This window comes from Giraffa tippelskirchi, chromosome 2, assembly GCF_054371585.1.
Source record: "Giraffa tippelskirchi isolate mGirTip1 chromosome 2, T2T-mGirTip1v1.2.pri, whole genome shotgun sequence".
Classification (NCBI taxonomy): domain Eukaryota; kingdom Metazoa; phylum Chordata; class Mammalia; order Artiodactyla; family Giraffidae; genus Giraffa; species Giraffa tippelskirchi.
Genome location: NC_137276.1, coordinates 109,091,862 through 109,107,924, shown reverse-complemented (window position 1 = coordinate 109,107,924; position 16,063 = coordinate 109,091,862). Strand labels below are relative to the sequence as shown.

General features: G+C 56.7%; 2 protein-coding genes across 17 annotated transcripts in view; one reads left to right on the top strand and one right to left on the bottom strand.

Annotated features, from left to right (window-relative positions):
- Positions 1-5,529, bottom strand: part of TRPM2 (transient receptor potential cation channel subfamily M member 2) — a 58,124-nt gene extending 52,595 nt beyond the window's left edge. The window contains exon 1 of one of the 2 annotated variants that reach the window (XR_014076754.1): positions 5,378-5,529. The gene's annotated coding sequence lies outside the window, so the exon portion shown is untranslated. The remainder of the gene's footprint in view (positions 1-5,377) is intronic. The other variant, XM_081570066.1, reaches the window with a different exon arrangement.
- A 178-nt stretch (positions 5,530-5,707) lies between these two features.
- Positions 5,708-15,589, top strand: CFAP410 (cilia and flagella associated protein 410). 15 transcript variants are annotated; one of them, XR_014076756.1, is made up of 8 exons: positions 5,708-5,868; positions 7,653-7,671; positions 8,982-9,028; positions 11,553-11,773; positions 11,942-12,113; positions 12,958-13,048; positions 14,239-14,363; positions 15,152-15,589. XR_014076756.1 is itself a non-coding variant. In XM_081570078.1 (8 exons), the coding sequence occupies exons 4-8, from the start codon at positions 9,000-9,002 to the stop codon at positions 15,281-15,283; spliced, it is 645 nt and encodes a 214-aa protein (XP_081426204.1). In that variant the 5' UTR covers positions 5,708-5,868; positions 7,653-7,671; positions 8,296-8,441; positions 8,982-8,999; the 3' UTR covers positions 15,284-15,589. The 15 variants fall into 15 exon arrangements, 13 of the variants coding, with proteins under 13 accessions (XP_081426204.1, XP_081426200.1, XP_081426201.1 ...); XR_014076755.1 differs by having other exon boundaries at positions 11,544-11,773; XM_081570078.1 differs by lacking the exon at positions 14,239-14,363 and adding an exon at positions 8,296-8,441.
- Positions 15,590-16,063: the final 474 nt, after the last annotated feature.

Genomic DNA, 16,063 nt, shown 5'->3' with positions numbered 1-16,063 from the left:
GCCAGGAGCACTGACCAAAGTGCCCCAGGTGCACTGGCCAATGGCTGGCCCCTGTCTCACTCAGAGGTTTCCAAGCAGCTTGGAGTAAGTGTCAGAACCCATCAGAGCTCCTTGTACAGCACTCGATTGTTTTCTCAAGGTACTTTGAAGATAACTGGAGTCTCTCTTCCAAGGTGGTTGGCACCAGCAATGGTGGCTGTTACCCAACAGCTCTGGTCTGCAGGGCTGCCCACTGCAGGGGCACAGTGACTAGCCATCATGGCTGGTCCACAGGGCTGCAGCTCTGGTCTGCAGGACTTCACACTGCAGGGGCACAGGCTCCAGCCGCCACAGCTGCATCCTCAAAGCAGCAGGCGCTCAGTAAGTGGCCATCACAGGAGTTATCCTGCTACACGGATAGCCACAACCCCTAAGAAGCATCTCAGACCCTAGTCAACAGGTGAAGAAAGTGGAGACCCACCCGTGTCTGCAGCTGCTTGTCAGTATCTCTGTCCACACTGTCACCCAGGGCCCCTTCCCCGATGCCCTCTGGCCCGAGAGTCATCTCACATCTAAAAGCGTACTAAAGGGAAGTTAATATTTCATGAGACAGCAGTAACTGCAGAGCCGTCGGATAGGCTGGCTTTCATTTCCATGCATCCCAGGGCCTTCGTGGGAACATCACTTAAGGCCGAGTATCTCATGAACCAGGCTTCTGTCAAAACATTTGTGCCTACCGTGTCCTGGGGCTCCTTCCCTTCTAGAAAACCACATATTTCACAAGCAGGTCATGCTCCATTGGCCAGACACCACTGCAAAAGCAATTATGAAACATCTTTTCCATAAAAATAAAAAGCAGGAACCATAGAGTACAAGATCAGCAAGTACTGATCCTGACTGAGGGGTGTTTCAAGTTCAAATAAAGGAAATGCAGGGTAGAGGACTTTGTTCCAGCACAGACATCATGCCAAAGACATAAAGCCCCTTGCTCTGCCAGCCAGAGAAAACCACAGTCACTGAAAAAGAGAGTGATTGGACTAGCATGGTGCGCTCTTGTCATGAATAATACATTGAAATAGAGAGGCGAGGCTGTTGGCTCCTTGGAGGAGGAGCTGGGGAGGGTTGGCAGAGGAAGGTGGGGAGAGTCCAGGGGCTGGGAGCCCCAGCCCCTAGACATGGTCTGCCCATGTGAGGTGAGGGTTCATGAGAAGCCTAGAGCGGGGCTACAGACTTTTTTTTATAGGGGGCCAGGTGGTAAATCGTTAGGTTTTGCACCTCCATTTGAACTACTCAAGTCTGTCCTTGCAGCCAGAGAGCAGCCATTGGCAAAACACAAGCAGGTAGGTCTGACTGTGTGCCAATAAAACTTTATTTACAAGAACAAGCAGAGGGCCTGGATATGTGCCAATAAAACTTTATCTACAAGAACAGGCAGTGGCTGGATCTGGCCTGTGGGGTGTAGGTTGCTGACCCCTCATCAAGAGAGAGGATGAAGAGTAGTGGGCTTTGTTCTGGGACAACATTGTCATCACTTCATTCAACAGGTCAACAGATGGCCTCCATTCTAGAAATGTCTAATCAGAAAAGATTGCCCATGGAAGTAAGTGGGCATGGTGTGCTGCCCAGGAGGGTAAAGACCGTGGACACCCTAGTGGCTGAGTGCCCTTCCAGAAAGTTCTACCAGACTGCCCATACAGTCTGCAGTGACAGTGATGAGAATGGAGGTGGAAATGACCCGGACAGTCAGGACATGGAATAAAATGAATAAACACAGGCCACTCTTCTCTCTACAAGTCCTTTCTGTGCTTTGCCACAGAGTCCACCCGTCCATCTCAATGGCTTTCTGCACCAGCCAGGGTCACTGTCAGTGGAGGAGGGCAGAAAGGCTCGATCACTCAGCCTGGGCCCCCCCACGCCAAGCACCATGCTAAGTTTCCACGTCTGTTTTCAGACTTTGTGATCCAGTGTGGAAGGAAATCTTCTCACCCCCAGTGGATGATGAGGGAGTGGTGACTTGGGAACCTGCCAGAGCTGGCATCAAAGGCACCTGCAGACCCTGCATGTTCATCAGTCAGCCAGCCCACAGGCACCTCCTGAAGCCTTACTACAGGGAGACCATGTCTAGGGGCTGGGGCTCCAGGGGGAAGAGCCTAGGCCCGTAGTCTAGGGGGAGAAAGGCATGAAGCACAAGGGGCATGATAAACATTAAGGAGGTCAGCAGGGCAGGAACTGGAGGTCACAGGGTTTGTGGGAAGGTAGCTGGGAAGGCCTTTCTCAGCAGGGTGGATAGAGGAAGTGATCCACTTTCTGAGGAAGTGACGGAGCAAGCCAGAACAATTAATGAAAGGCATCTGGATCCAGGGAAGAGCAGATGCAAAGGCCCTGAGGTGAACTCAAGTCGTATGTTTGAGGACCATAAGGAAGTGCACCAGGGGATGTGGCACGAGATGAGAGGAGGGGGTGGGGGCCACATCATGCAGGTCCTTGGGGCTCCTGAAGTGGGCCCTCTAGTCTGATGCAATGTGTGGGACCGACCCTGTGCTGCTGGACCAAACCACAATTAGCCCCTAGACCATGGTGCTGGCTGAGGTCCCACAGGCTGAGCCCAGACGCAAAATGTTTCCATCCCGCTGGAAAGCATCACTGCCCAGTCTCTTCAAGGGATGATACCGTGTTCAGCCCCCATCCCGGCCACCATGGCCACACTCTGTCTGACCCACCAGCCAGCACCAGGCTGGCTGAGGAAAGAGACTGACAGCCATCAATGGGCTGTCTCCCTGCTGTCCAGCGCCTTGTCCATGGTGGGTGCCCAGCGGCCTCATGGTGGGGTATGAGCATCTCCACCTGGCAGCCTACACCCAGCACCCCTTCCAGACCTCCCTGCCCTGATTCTCCATCTCTCTCCTTTTGGTTCCCCCACCATCAGAGGGTCAGGCCATTCCTACCTGCCTGTGAGTCCATGCACAATCCAATGTCGGCACACTGCCCTCCACACAGAGCAGAGGGACAGGCGCTCCACGTGGCAGCCAGGGCCCTGGACCTCTTGCTCACCTACAGGTGTTGCTTGTGTGCCAAGGTGGCAAGGCTATTTCCTTTGGTTGTTCCTACAGCTGGTAACCTTGAGACATGAGGGTCGTCACCCATGGACCAAGATGGGGATTGCTCACTACTGGCTGGAAAAGCGGTAGGTCCACAGCTCCCTGATCCCTCTCAGTATCATGTGCACCCATGGCACGGGCAGTGAGCATCCACGGAGCCCACCGAGTCGCTCCTGTGAAACTCAGGTGTGGGGGCCCTGATGCATATGTGTCAGTGCCACGAGGAATAAACCGTCCTTTGCCTCTGATCCAGGAGTTGCAGTCTCCTGCCGGCACTCACAAAGGAGTAACAGGCTGACTCACTAGCCTGCTAGAGGGATCAAGGGCTTCCCTGGTGGCTCAGACGGTAAAGAATCTGCCTGCAATGCAGGAGACCAGGTTCAATCCCTGGGTTGGGAAGATTCCCTGGAGAAGGGACTGGCAACCCAGTCTAGCATTCTTGCCTGGAGAATCCCATGGACAGAGGAGCCTGGGGCAGGTTACAATCCATGGGGTCGCAAAGAGTCTGGACTGAGTGACTAACACCTTCAGCGGGATCAAACGAAATCCCAGGCCAGCACCCTGCTTGAAGTGCTGCCTGTTGCGGGCATTGGCCTTCATGAATCCTTTGGGACCACCAGAGGGAGACATCCTGCAGCTAGCACTGAGCCAGCCATCCTTCACCAGCTGACCAGAGGAGCCCCCGTGTGGCCACACGGCCTAGTAAACCAGTGCAGGTGGCATGTGGGTCTAGGACACCTGTGCTCCAGCTGGCCGTGCTCTCTGCCCGAACCCCTCACACTGGTTCTACTCACTTAAGACTGTTGCTGGGCCCACCCACTGTACAGCAGAGCCCAGGAATGGATGAGGGGGCTTGGGCCAAGACTTGACTGATAAACCGTTCACAACACCACATGCCCCTGCAAAATACAGCACACCGGACGAAATATAGGAAATGCAGCAGTTAAACTACCATGGGGATGCTTTTCTCTTTTAGAATCCCCTGTATTATCTTTATAATAAAAAATAGCGGGGCTACAGCAAAATTCCACTCTCCCCCACTGAATCACGGCCCCTGGTTGTGCCAGGAGTCCCTCGTACAGGCAAGTCCTCCACCAGTCTCCAGGGCCCTGGGCTTCGGATATTGCCGTGACACCCTGGCAAAACCACCTCTGACCCTTGTGAAAGAAAAAAATTATCCTGATACTTGTTAAAAGGGTAAGGAAGACTTTATTCAAGACTATCTCACTTAGAGACAGAACAGGCTCAACTCCAAATTCAACAAGGACTAGGGGGATTTACAGAAAAGGAGCAGTGAGGGGCTAGTGGATGAAAAGTTACTAGGAGACCAACCTAGAGAGCATATTAAAAAGCAGAGACATTACTTTGCCAAGAAAGGTCTATCTAGTCAAGGCTATGGTTTTTCCAGTAGTCATGTATGGATGTGAGAGTTGGACTATAAAGAAAGCTGAGCACCAAAGAATTGATGCTTTTGAACTGTGGTGTTGGAGAAGACTCTTGAGAGTCCCTTGGACTGCAAGGAGATCCAACCAGTCCATCCTAAAGGAAATCAGTCCTGAATGGAAGGACTGATGCTGAAGCTGAAACTCCAATACTTTGGCCACCTGATGCGAAGAATTGACTCATTGGAAAAGACCCTGATGCTGGGAAAGATTGAAGGCAGGAGGAGAAGGGGACGACAGAGGATGAGATGGCTAGATGGCATCACCAACTCAATGGACATGAGTTTGAGTAAACTCCAGGAGTTGGTGATGGACAGGGAGGCCTGGCATGCTGCAGTCCATGGGGTCGCAAAGAGTCGGACACGACTGAGCGACTGAACTGAGCTTAACTGAACTGAGGAGACCTCAAGGGTGGAGGATCTTAAAACGTCAGGCCAAGAATATTAGATACCACTTGTGAGGGAGGGAAGAGGAACAAAATCAGACAATGAGGGTGAGCAGAGATCAGGGTGGGGGTGACAACAGGATCTTTGCTGAGACTGGGCTGGACAGGCCAAACACAGGACCAGGGTCCAGTGGGAAAGGCATCCGAGGGGAGGCTGAGTTTGGTCTTGTCACCTCTGGGGTCTGAGATCTCGGACACCTGTCTTAATGTACTTTGCTGCCCAAGCAACCCTTTGATTTCTAAAATGTCTGACTACTTGTGAGGTCTCTGTTAGCTTTGGCACCTGCCTTCTTTCCTTAAACGCTGAGAGGGAGAGGAATCAGCGCAGCCCTAGAACTCGTCTAGATTTCTCGTTTCAACACCTCAAATCTTCCTAATTCAGGGCAGTTAAGAGACCATCACTTCTAACTCACCAAACTCGGACGAGGACCGGGGCCTGGGGTTGGAGTTCGGGGTTCGGGGTGGGGATGGGGACCTGGGTTAGGATTTGGGACTCGGGTGAGGTCGCTCGTAGCCGACTGGCGCCTCCAATCCGGTCGCCACAGAGTCACGTCAGAGCCCTGCGTCACCATCACTGCGCACGCTCAGGACGTGATAAGCGGCTCCAGGGGCTGGTCGGAGCAGGTGGGGGAGGAGCCAAGACGCGAGGCGGAAGCCCAAGGGTCCCCACTGCACTTGCGCCGGCCCGTCCCCTCACAGGGGACCAATGGACTCTCAGGACGCGGGCCCCGCCCCTTGGAGACGCGCGCCGGCCGGGCCAACACCCGCCGAAGTAGCGAGAGGTTTGAGAGCTCTGCGGGGGTCTGGGGTCTTGGCGGCCCGCCGTCATGAAGCTGACGCGGAAGATGGTCCTGTCCCGGGCCAAGGCCTCGGAGCTTCACAGCGTGAGGAAGCTCAACTGCTGGTGAGGACCAGAGGCCAGAGCCCATCCCCGCGCGTCCTCCCCGCTGCCCGGCAACCCTTCCCCGGACCCCCGCACTGGGGCAGGGCTGGAAAGAGCTTTCTAGGAATGGAGACCCCTGCCCAGAACCTCCGCCCTGGAGCGGGGACCGCTGCCCGCCACCTCTTCTCTAGAGCGGGGCCTGCGCCTGCGGAGGATGCAGAGGGGTTCGGAATCTAGGGGAGGCACCTGGGCCTCACCTTCCTGGACCATGTCTGGTCCGCCCAGCCTCTGGGAGGTGTTGCATAAGCTCAGGGGGCCTTTCTCAAGACCATTCCAGAATTTTCATCCCTCCTGACTGGTGGTGTTTCACACACAGCTCCAAACCTGCCCTCCTTGCACAGGACAATTGGAATTTCCTTGAAGACTGGCTCTTGGGCTTCTAGATGGCTATAGTGGGGCAGACAGTTCTCTGTGGAGAAATGTCTTTTCTGAAGTTGCCAGCAGTCCTGGGAGCTAAGCCTGCTGATGAGATGGGAGATCAAGGTGGTTAACACCCTTTCTAGGGCAAAGAAAGGGAACTGAGACTCCAAAGTGATGCTTCAGTAAACACTGTTGTAATTGAGCCCTGGGTGGGGATGCGTTGTCCCCAGGGGCCTCACTGTCTAGGAGGTAATGGTTAGAGATACAGGTGCTGTGGGGTCAGTGTAGCCTCAAAGACAGGGCGGCCAGGGCTAGCTGATCCAAGGAAGGACTAGGAGTGCTTCTGGAACTCCTGAAAGGTCTGCCCGTGTTCACTGGAGACTCCAAGCATGGCTCCAAGCGCCTCCGTGCCCTGGACAGTTCAGGTGGCACTCAGCCAGAAGCAGACGATCCTCCTGCTGGTGTCTGGCAGATTGACTGCAGTGAGATCTGCCTGCTCATTAAAAGCCTTTCTCTTTGCCCCGCACATCTGGTATTTTGGCCACAGCATTCCTGTCATTTGTTTTCAACAATGCATGCCTTTGTTCTGCGTGAGCAGTCGGCCTTCCCCTCAGGAGGGAGGCACAACTACCCCATTTCAGGCGTTCTGAAGTGTGTTTCATAAGTCATAAGTTCAGCCTTTGAACTTGTCCTATTACAAAGATTCCCTTGTTTATGTATGTTAGTCAGGGAATTATCCCTGGGCACAGCAGCCTTGAGAACGAGTAAGTCTTTGTGTCGTTTAGACGGAGCAGCCTCTGCCACTGCTTAGTCTGTAGAGCAGCCGCCAGCATCAAATCGTTTTGTCCAAAATCAACCAGGAAATTATTTTGGGCACCTTATCGGTTATCTGGGAAAGTTTTCTTTTACTTTGTTGTTGAAATCATGCACCTTTTTTTTTTTTCTCTCATGTATAGATTCTTTTTCAAAAATTCAGGTATTCAATTTTTGGCTGCACTGGGCCTTTGTTGCTACCTGCAGGCTTTTTCTCTGTTTGTGGCAAGCGGGGGGCTATACTCCAGTTGCAGTATGTGGGCTTTTCTCATCGCGGCAGCTTCACTTGCTGCAGAGCACCGGCTGTAGGCGCGTGGGCTGCAGCTCACGGGCTCTAGAGCACAGGCTCTGTAGTTGTGGTGCACAAGTTTAGTTACATGTGGAATCTCCCCAGACCAGCGATGGAACCCACGTCTCCTGCACTGGCAGGCGGATTCTTATCCACTGTACCACCAGAGGAGTCCAGAGTTGTAGACTCTTAAAGTTTGTAGACATTTGTCATTAATTTTTGTTTTTAGTTGTTTTATTCAACTTTGACAAACTAAAAGTGCACATGTCTCTTCTCTCCCCAGGGGCAGCCGTCTCACTGATGTAAGCACCATGCTGGTCATCTCCAAATGGTCTCTGATCCCTGGGAGGAGGGTTAAGTGGACAGACCCACACCCATCCCGTCCAGGCCCCTGTCCATTTGTTGCTTTAGCAGCTTTAGTAAGGAAGAACCACTTGTGAAAAGAAGTTTTGTAGCCCCAAGTTAATTCCGAAGTCCCTTCACACATCCTTCTGCTGATGAGAAGCAGGCCTCACAGAGGAGGGGCCTGATCCAGGATGTAGACCTCTCCCACCTGAGGAAGGGCCCCACGGGCTTGGTTGACTTTAAGGAGCAGTGCACTTGGCTTGGAGGAGGGGGTCTTTTTAAAATTTTTTTAATAGATTCTTGGACTTCATGTCCTTAAGGAGGTTCCTCACTTTAGCCCCTTCCCTGGTCAGATCCATCTTCACCCCCTATTCCCATGGCAGGAAGAGATGAGGGCTGGGCAGGGGCAGAGAAAGGAGCTGGGTGGAGCTGAGTGTCTGTGACTCGGGTTTTTTCCCAACTCCACCCCCCTCCCCACCCCCCAGTCCTGGGATGAATTTATCCAGCTCACACAGAGTGGGGTGCCCAGCAATTCTTATCGACTTCTGTTTTGGAACTTGAACTGTACCTGTCCTGAAAAGCAAAGTTGGACGTGCTGAATGTCGGAGCCTTCCAGAAAAGCCTGTTGCGCCTGATTCTGTAGCAGCAAAAACAAAGCAAAACACTACTGTAACAGAAAACAGATCCACTGCAAATGTGAAGCATTCTGACCAGACAGCTTGTTAATGTAAGGAGCCTTCTCTGGTCCCATGCCCGCTGTCTGGCAGGCAGAAACACACGTATTTGGGGCTCCACTGCTCATCAGCCTTGCAGGTTACACGGTCTTCATGGACTAGCTTGTGCTCCACTGCCCTTTTCCCCTAAGTCAGTGTTAACGTGTTCTCAGGTCTAGTTTTGAGCCTGTCTCCGTATCAGAACAGCTCTGTTGGTCAGGGACAGTAGAGAGAGGCTCTCTGTCCGTTGAGGATATCTACAATTAGGAATGCCCCGTCTCGATGGCTTGCAGCATTTGATGGTAATGATGCTGGTTGGAGTTGTGGAGAGGGTGCCATCTCTCCATCAGACAGAGGGGACATCTGGGCTGCAGAGGGGAGCAGGCTGCAAAGCCCTGCGTGTTCCTGGTCAGGGGAGGGGGGAGGCACCTCTGCTTGGGCCTGTGACAGAGGGTGGGCAGCAGCTCCCCCTGGGTTCTTTTGGCTGCTGGAGAGGTGTGATGTCACATGCCAGCATCCTGTGATGTTTGCAGTCACGTTCTTTTCTTTCGTAGATCTCCATATGCCGGGAAATGCCCAGCCTGGAAGTGATCACCCTCAGGTACCAAACCCCAGCTGGCCACCCCTCCTAAGTCACCAGGGCTAGAAGATGAGAGTGTCCAGATCCCTCACATGGGCTGGTCAATAACCTGAATAACTGATTATCCTTTGATAACTCCCAACCATGGTCTGGGAGGGCTGCTTCTGCAGGCCACACTGAGGTGGCACCAGGGCTTGGCTGCTCCTTAGCTCTGCCCTCCTTCCTGGAGGGCACCCAGGCCTCCCCCTGAGCTTGCCCGCCTGTCCCAGGGTCATGGGGTGCCACCCCAGGGTATGTGTGTCTGTCCCAGCGCCCCCAGTGCCAGCCTTATCTCCCTCCTGGTTCCATCAGTGCCAGGAGCTCTGCCAACTTCCCTGCTCTGCAGGGTCTGTCCTTGCTAATAGTTATTCTTCCAGGGTCATAACACCTTTTAACAGACTAAGGAAACCTTGAATGAGCCAAATGCTACCTTTGGGGCTCTGGGCTCTGGGTGGGGTGGGAGCAGTTGGAACGTGAGGGAAAGAGGAAGACTCTCCCGACCTGAACTCTGACCCACCCACTCTGGTCTAAGGAGGAGGCTGCCCCTGCAGATGCTGGAGTGCTTTCTGCAGGTCCCCACGTGTAAACCTTGTGGAGATTGAAGTGCTGCAATGAAGGCTAACTCCTTGCTTGGCAGCTCAGAAGGTCTCGGGACTCACACTGTGTGTGGGGTCATGTGGGGTCCCAGGCCCTGGGTCCCATGCAGGTCCTGAGACTTACCTTCCTTGTCACACTGGCCACCCTGTCCTTCCTGAGAGCCTGCTTGTTCTTTGTGCTTTCGGAGGTCCCTGGGTGCCTTCTGCCACCCACCTTGTGCTCACCCACCCCCAGCCCTGACCTGACAGGCTGGGGCTGGCACCTGCTTGCATGATGAAGGAATGAATGAAGCAGCGGGCCCGGAGCCCCTCTCCATGCCTGGGCCCAGCTCAGCCCTTGTGCCTCAGCTCCCCCAGCTGTAAGACAGTGACTGTAGAGGTGGGGGGCGAGGAAGAGTGGATGCAGTGGGGAAAATGGAGCAGCCCGTGTGTGCAGGCGCCTGGCCTCTGCTGTCACTTACCTGTCATGATTGTCAATGAAGCTGACAGTCAGTGGGATGTGAGCCCAGAAGGCCTTACCTGACAAAAAACGCCTTACCTTTCATTCCCCAAATAGTAAGAAACTTGGAACAGGCGTGGACTTAACCCTGTCTCTGCCAAGCGCTGTCTGAGGGCTCTGGGCAAGTCCCCAGCCTCTGAGCCCAAGGCCTCTCGTACCACAGGGGTTCTCATCGCTGTGGCCCGAAGGGGGACAGTGCCTGGGGCTGTGGCCTGGACTCCTAGCCCTTCTGGAACTGGGGGCCCCACAGCTAAGCTGCCATCCCCAGGCCACTGGGCGACAGTCCTGTGCGATGACATTGTTTTGGTTTGGTCTCAGTGCCCGTGGGTGGGAAGGCTTAGTCAGATCTGGCTGCTCTAATGGGATTTCACAGGCATTTGTCCCTCATGGTTCAGAGGCCACAAGCCCAAGACCAGTGTCTGGTGAGGGCACCCTGTGTCCTCACCTGGCGGAAGGTTCAGACAGCTCTGGGGGTCTGTTTCATAAGGGCGCTGGCCCCACTCATGGGGGCCCCGCCTCCTCACACCACCGCACTGGGGGTCAGGATCTCAGTGTATGGATTTGGGGACACAGTCGGTCTGTAGCAACAGCAGCCATAGCCCAGTGGTCAAGGAGGGGTCTCTCGGCCCCTGCCAGCTCAGGCCCTCAACCTCAAACCTCCACCCCGAAGGCCTGGGTGGCTCCCCCATCGCAAGGATCCCAGAGCCTGGGTTCACTTGTGCTGAGATGGTGGCACCCTTGTCCCGCTGCTTCAGTGACAGTGTCGGGTGTGGTGGCAGTGACCCTAGGGACGATTGAGGACGTCCCTGCCCAGCCCAGTCCAGCATCCAACGGAGAGTGGCCTAGACAGTCTGGGCCCACGGTCTGAGGCTTATGGTCAGCCAGCCCCCTCAAACTGAGCCTGCATTCATGGCTGGTCCATCTGGGTGAGCAGGAGGTGACCCTGCTCTGTCAGCTCAAACCTGCAGGTCTCTGCCTGGTGTCTGGGTGATTTCCTCTTTCCGGTTTGCTCAGTTTAATTCTGTAGTTAATTCTTTTGTGAACATGGGGTTTGGAAGTGCAGTGCTCAGGTCTTGGTCGTGTGGGGCTTGAGTGGGCTTGCTTAGGTTCACCGTGGGTTTTTCTGGCTACTGCCTGTTTTGGGCTCACTTGTGTGTCCCATGGAGTCCTCAGTCCCCTGTCCTTTCAGGGGGAGGGCTCCCACCCCGACATGGACTCCTCGCAGCCTCAACAGAGTAGGGGCTGCCACTCCCACTGCACTGGAGGGTGAAGCTTTCTCTTGGGCCTGGGGGCTCCCTTGCCCTTCACCCTAAGGCAAAAGCAGGTGGGCACCAGCCGGCAGCACTCATCTGCATGGTGGGATGGGGGCCTCGGGCCGGCACTGACAGCCGCGTCCATGCAGCGTCAACAGCATCTCCAGCCTGGAGCCTGTGAGCCGCTGCCGGCAGCTGAGCGAGCTGTACCTGCGCAAGAACCGCATCCCCAGCCTGGTGGAGCTCGTCCACCTGAAGGGCCTCCCACGCCTGCGTGTGCTCTGGCTGGCCGAGAACCCCTGCTGTGGCGCCTGCCCCCACCTCTACCGCATGACCGTCCTGCGCACCCTGCCGCAGCTGCAGAAGCTGGACAACCAGGGTGGGTGCCCTTACATCCCCCCCGCCCCATCGCAGGTGCCTGAGAGGCCGGCCTCCTGAGGTCTGAGCCACCTCTCCGAAGGGGACCACGCTGAGCCAAGGGGACAGCCAGGCTGGGCCGGGTGGACTCGTGCGGTGAGGCCACTGATGCTTCTGCACCGCCCCCCAGCTGTGACGGAGGAAGAGCTGTCCCGGGCGCTGATGGAGGGAGAGGAGGTCACGGCCCCCAGCAGAGAAGACTTGGGGAGCGGCCCACCCGAGCTGTCCTACACCCTGGGTACTGTGGATGCTGCCACTGAGATGACACAGGATCCTCTGAGCCTCGGCAAGGAGGAGGCCAGGTGTGGCCCGTGGGCCTCCCTGGCCCTCCCGCAACTGCACTTCTGGGACTGGGGGTGGGGCGTGTGTGTGCTTGTTTCTGGGCTGGCTCTGGGCCCCAGCCTGGTGTCAGCTACATGGCTGAGAGAAGGCCCAGGGCAGGGAGCTCGTGCCAAGTGCAAGACCAGCCCTCTTGGGGAGCAGTGGACTCAGGCAGTAAGCTGGTAGAGGTGTGGGGCTGGCTGCATGGGAGGCAAGCTCTGTGGCCCTGGCCACCTGAGCCACTGGTCAGGAGTCCTGGGGATGCCAGGGCGTGCAGGCCAAGGAAGGACCCTTTCTGACCCACAGGGCACCTCAGCTGATGGACGTTTGTGGGCAGAAACTCCATGTGGGGAACACAGTAGAGACCGTTGTTCTCAGGGGGGCCCCAGGCCAGGCATCCACTAGCAAATGAGGGCCACCTGCTTGCTCTCCCACGGCATAGAAGGAGGGCATGTGGCTGTCCCGCGGCGTGGCAGCAGGGCACGTGGCTGTTGCCTGGCAGGGGCAGCTGCAGGCCCCTCTCCATGTCCTGGCCTCACATGTCATTTGTGCTAGTGCCCCCATCCTGTATGAGCTCCAGGGGGAGGGAGGTGACCACAGGGCTGAGAGAAGTCGTGCTGCCCCACCCCCCTGTCCACTGCTCCCAACCCCCAGAAGCAGAGTCTGGAGTGGCGGTTTCCCTGCAGATGGGTAGGGTCACTTTTAGGAGTCTTTCCCTCCCTGTGCCCTGAGGCACCGGGCCCGGACCCACAGATGTTGTATGGACAGTGAGGGCTGGGCTCCAGTCACCTCAGGCCTCACGCCCCACTGTCCTCCTGCCATCAGCGGCCAGGGGCAGCTTGGCCTGAAGCCCACCTCCCGGGACCGGTTTCCTCCATTCTCGCAGTGGGAGGCCGCAAGCAGTCGCACGAGCAGGGTGAGTGTGATGAGGCCATCTGGTCGGAGGTGGTCCTGCTTCCCCCTTCCCAGAATATGGACACTGGGTGCTGAGAGCTGAGGGATGCGGCTGGAGATGCTGCAGTAAAACACAAAGCCAGGTCCCAGGGGGTGGGAAGCCAGCCATCTGGGTCCAATGTCTGCATCCAGATCTAAGCTGGTTGGACATAGCAAGCAGAGAGGGGGTGCCTGTGTGGGTGGCAGGGTCCCCAGCATAGGGGGCTGTGCCGAGGGTGGTCCTGGGGTGGAAAGGTCACTGTGGCAGTGTTCAACCCAAAGAGGTTGCTGCTTGAGAAGAGACCTCCCGCCTGCTGTCGGAAGTGGGGATGCTCCAGCTGGGGTGGGGGCGGGGCGGTGTCCCTGTGCAGGGACCACGCAGCGGGCCCCCGGGCTCCACAGGCTTCCCTGTGAGGATCACGGGTGTTGGCTGAACGTAGGTCACATGGGCGGCGGGGGGTACATCGGTGAAAACCAGCTCCCTCCAGGGTTTCCTCCCTCTGCTGCTCGAGTCACTGCGGCTGGTGCCTGGGCTTGTCTCTGCTCACGGGCCGCCCTACTCTGAAAGAGCAGAGCCATTTTTCGCTCTGTGTCCTCTGGCCAGTACAGCAGCTTCCCTGTGTGCCCCCTCCTGCCGGCAGATTCAGAGTCATCCCCTGAACCGGCCTTTGGCAGGGAGAACTTGGAGGGGACCTCGCCACCTGGGCACAGGGGAAGGGGGCTGTCCGAACAGGACTGGGGTCTGTGGGGGCGGCCGGGACCCCCTAGCACCTGCTCCAGCCCCTGCTCGGCCTGACCCACTTCATAGGGTGCTGTGACCTCCCTGTGGGCTCACAAAGGCTGGCGCCACGTCCAAGCAGGGCTGCCCAAAGCCACAGCGGGGCCTCCCTCATTTGTGCAGGGACAACTTGAAATGGGTACAGAGTTCACCGGAGATACAGAGGTAGACACACTGAGGCCCTGTCCCCACCAGAAGGTGTCCCCCCAGGGCTGCGGTGTGTGTGACTGTGGGCCAAAGGCTAGTCCAGAGAGCAGTCAGTAGGCTTGTGGCCAGTCTCCCTCACCCTGCCCCGCCCCAGTGGGACACTGCCCCCTGGACCACACCCTGCTCTTCCATGAGGCAGCTGTGTGGGACAGCTCCGGGTCCCTGTGCACACTGTCCACATGTTTCAGGAGGAGCCCAAGGTGTGTACTGTTGCCGGTGGCAGGTCTGCCCAGCGGCTGGGCTGAGGCCAGGAGCTCCCCACCCCACTCCCGTGCCAGGGCCTCTGCAGAGGAGAGTGGACCAGGGATTGAAGGTACTGGTTCAACTCTGTGCCTGCTATAGATACGTACAAAAGACTATCACACCTGCTCAAACAGGATGCTTGCTCTGAAAGCAGAGGACAGAAGGATCTGGCCCTGCTTCCAGGGGTCCCCATGGCACCTGTGGTTACCCAGGCTGGGTGGCCCTGTGGCATCCAGCCCCCCACAAGCTTCTGAGTGTGAGTGCTGGTGGCCAGGAAGACCTGGGGACACAGGGAGCTAGCGAGATTTGAGGGAACAGGAGCTTTAGGGCAGAGGCCAGGGGCCAGCATCCCAAGCGTGTCCACATGGGCCACATGCTCTGGCTTGTGGCCATCCCTCCAGTCATCCCGCACGAAGGATCAGCTCAAATAGCCCCTTTGTGTAAAATCTTTCCCGGATTTTCCCAGTAGAAGTGGCGTTTCCCTGCTCAAATGCAGATGGAAACTGGGTGTGGTCGTGTGGATATGTGTGCCCATCACACACTAAGCCCATGTGCATTTGAGCACATGTTACTGAGCACCTGCTTCTGGTCTCTGCTCCATCACTGACCAGCTGTGTGATGAGGGCCCGTTACTCAGCCTCTCTGGGCCTCAGGGCTGTGAGCAGGAGGTGGGTCAGTTCATAGGAATCCCTGCAGGCGGCGAGCACTGTACCCCAGCCATGGCCACGGCTTCCGTCTGCCTGGGTCTGTCTGGAAGGCTGCCCCCCTGAAGGCTATGCTCCACTGATGTGTGTGTGTGTGGTGTGGGTGGCCCAGTGTCACATACTGCACTCAGGCTACGACTCTCTGTGTCCCCAGAACAACATCCTAACGGCCATCCTGATGCTGCTGCGAGAGCTGGACATTGAGGGACTAGAGACCGTCTACCAGACTGTGGTCAGCCGACTCCAGGCCCTGCACAAGCAGGAGTTGCAGGAGGACACGGAGTGAACCTCAAGTCAGCGGGACCCTGTGCTGAAGCGCGGTGTCTTCCCGAACCTGGGAAGGGGGCTCCCAGCCGCAGCCTCTGCTGGACAACCCCAGGCTGAGCCCAGGCACAGGGCTGCATTCCTGGGAAGCCGGACTCTTCTTGCAGACGGCACCCAGCAGGGGCAGGAGGGGCTGCTAGGCAGACCGCCCTGTGCCCTCTGCTGTGAGGGTCTTGGCCGGGTGCCTCCTATCTCCCAGGACCACCTTCGTGTGGCTTCCCCTGAGGGTGGGCTTTGCAGCCATCCTCCTAATAAATGCTTTCCCAAAGTCTGGTGTGGGAACAAGTGTGTTCTCAGTGACAGGTGCACTTTTGTTAAGGTGAGGGCATTGCTCATGTGTTTTCTCCAAGCCAGCTGTGACTCAGTCATGGGATGGATTTCTGTCAACTGCAGGGAACTTCCAAAGTGAAGGCAGCTGTAGGGACAGGCCGTCCGCCGCCTCCAGGACGTTTTGTCTGCAGGGCACTTTGTGTCCCTTGTTGAGAGCCCCACACGATGCAGGGGTCTGGGCTGCCCTGCATGAGGGGACTGGACGACAAGGGACCCGGTCAGAAGCAGCAGCTGCATGGGAAGGGACAGCTTCTGGAAACCATGCCTTAGATTTTCTTCCATCAGGGAGCGTCGCTGGCGGGGAAGCCGGAGTCCCAGGGGCTGTTCTGGGGCTACAGTGCAGTGGGAGGAGGGGCTGTCTGAGCCGTTAGGGAGCGCCTGCCTGTTCTTGCTGGGGTGGAAGTGACGGGTA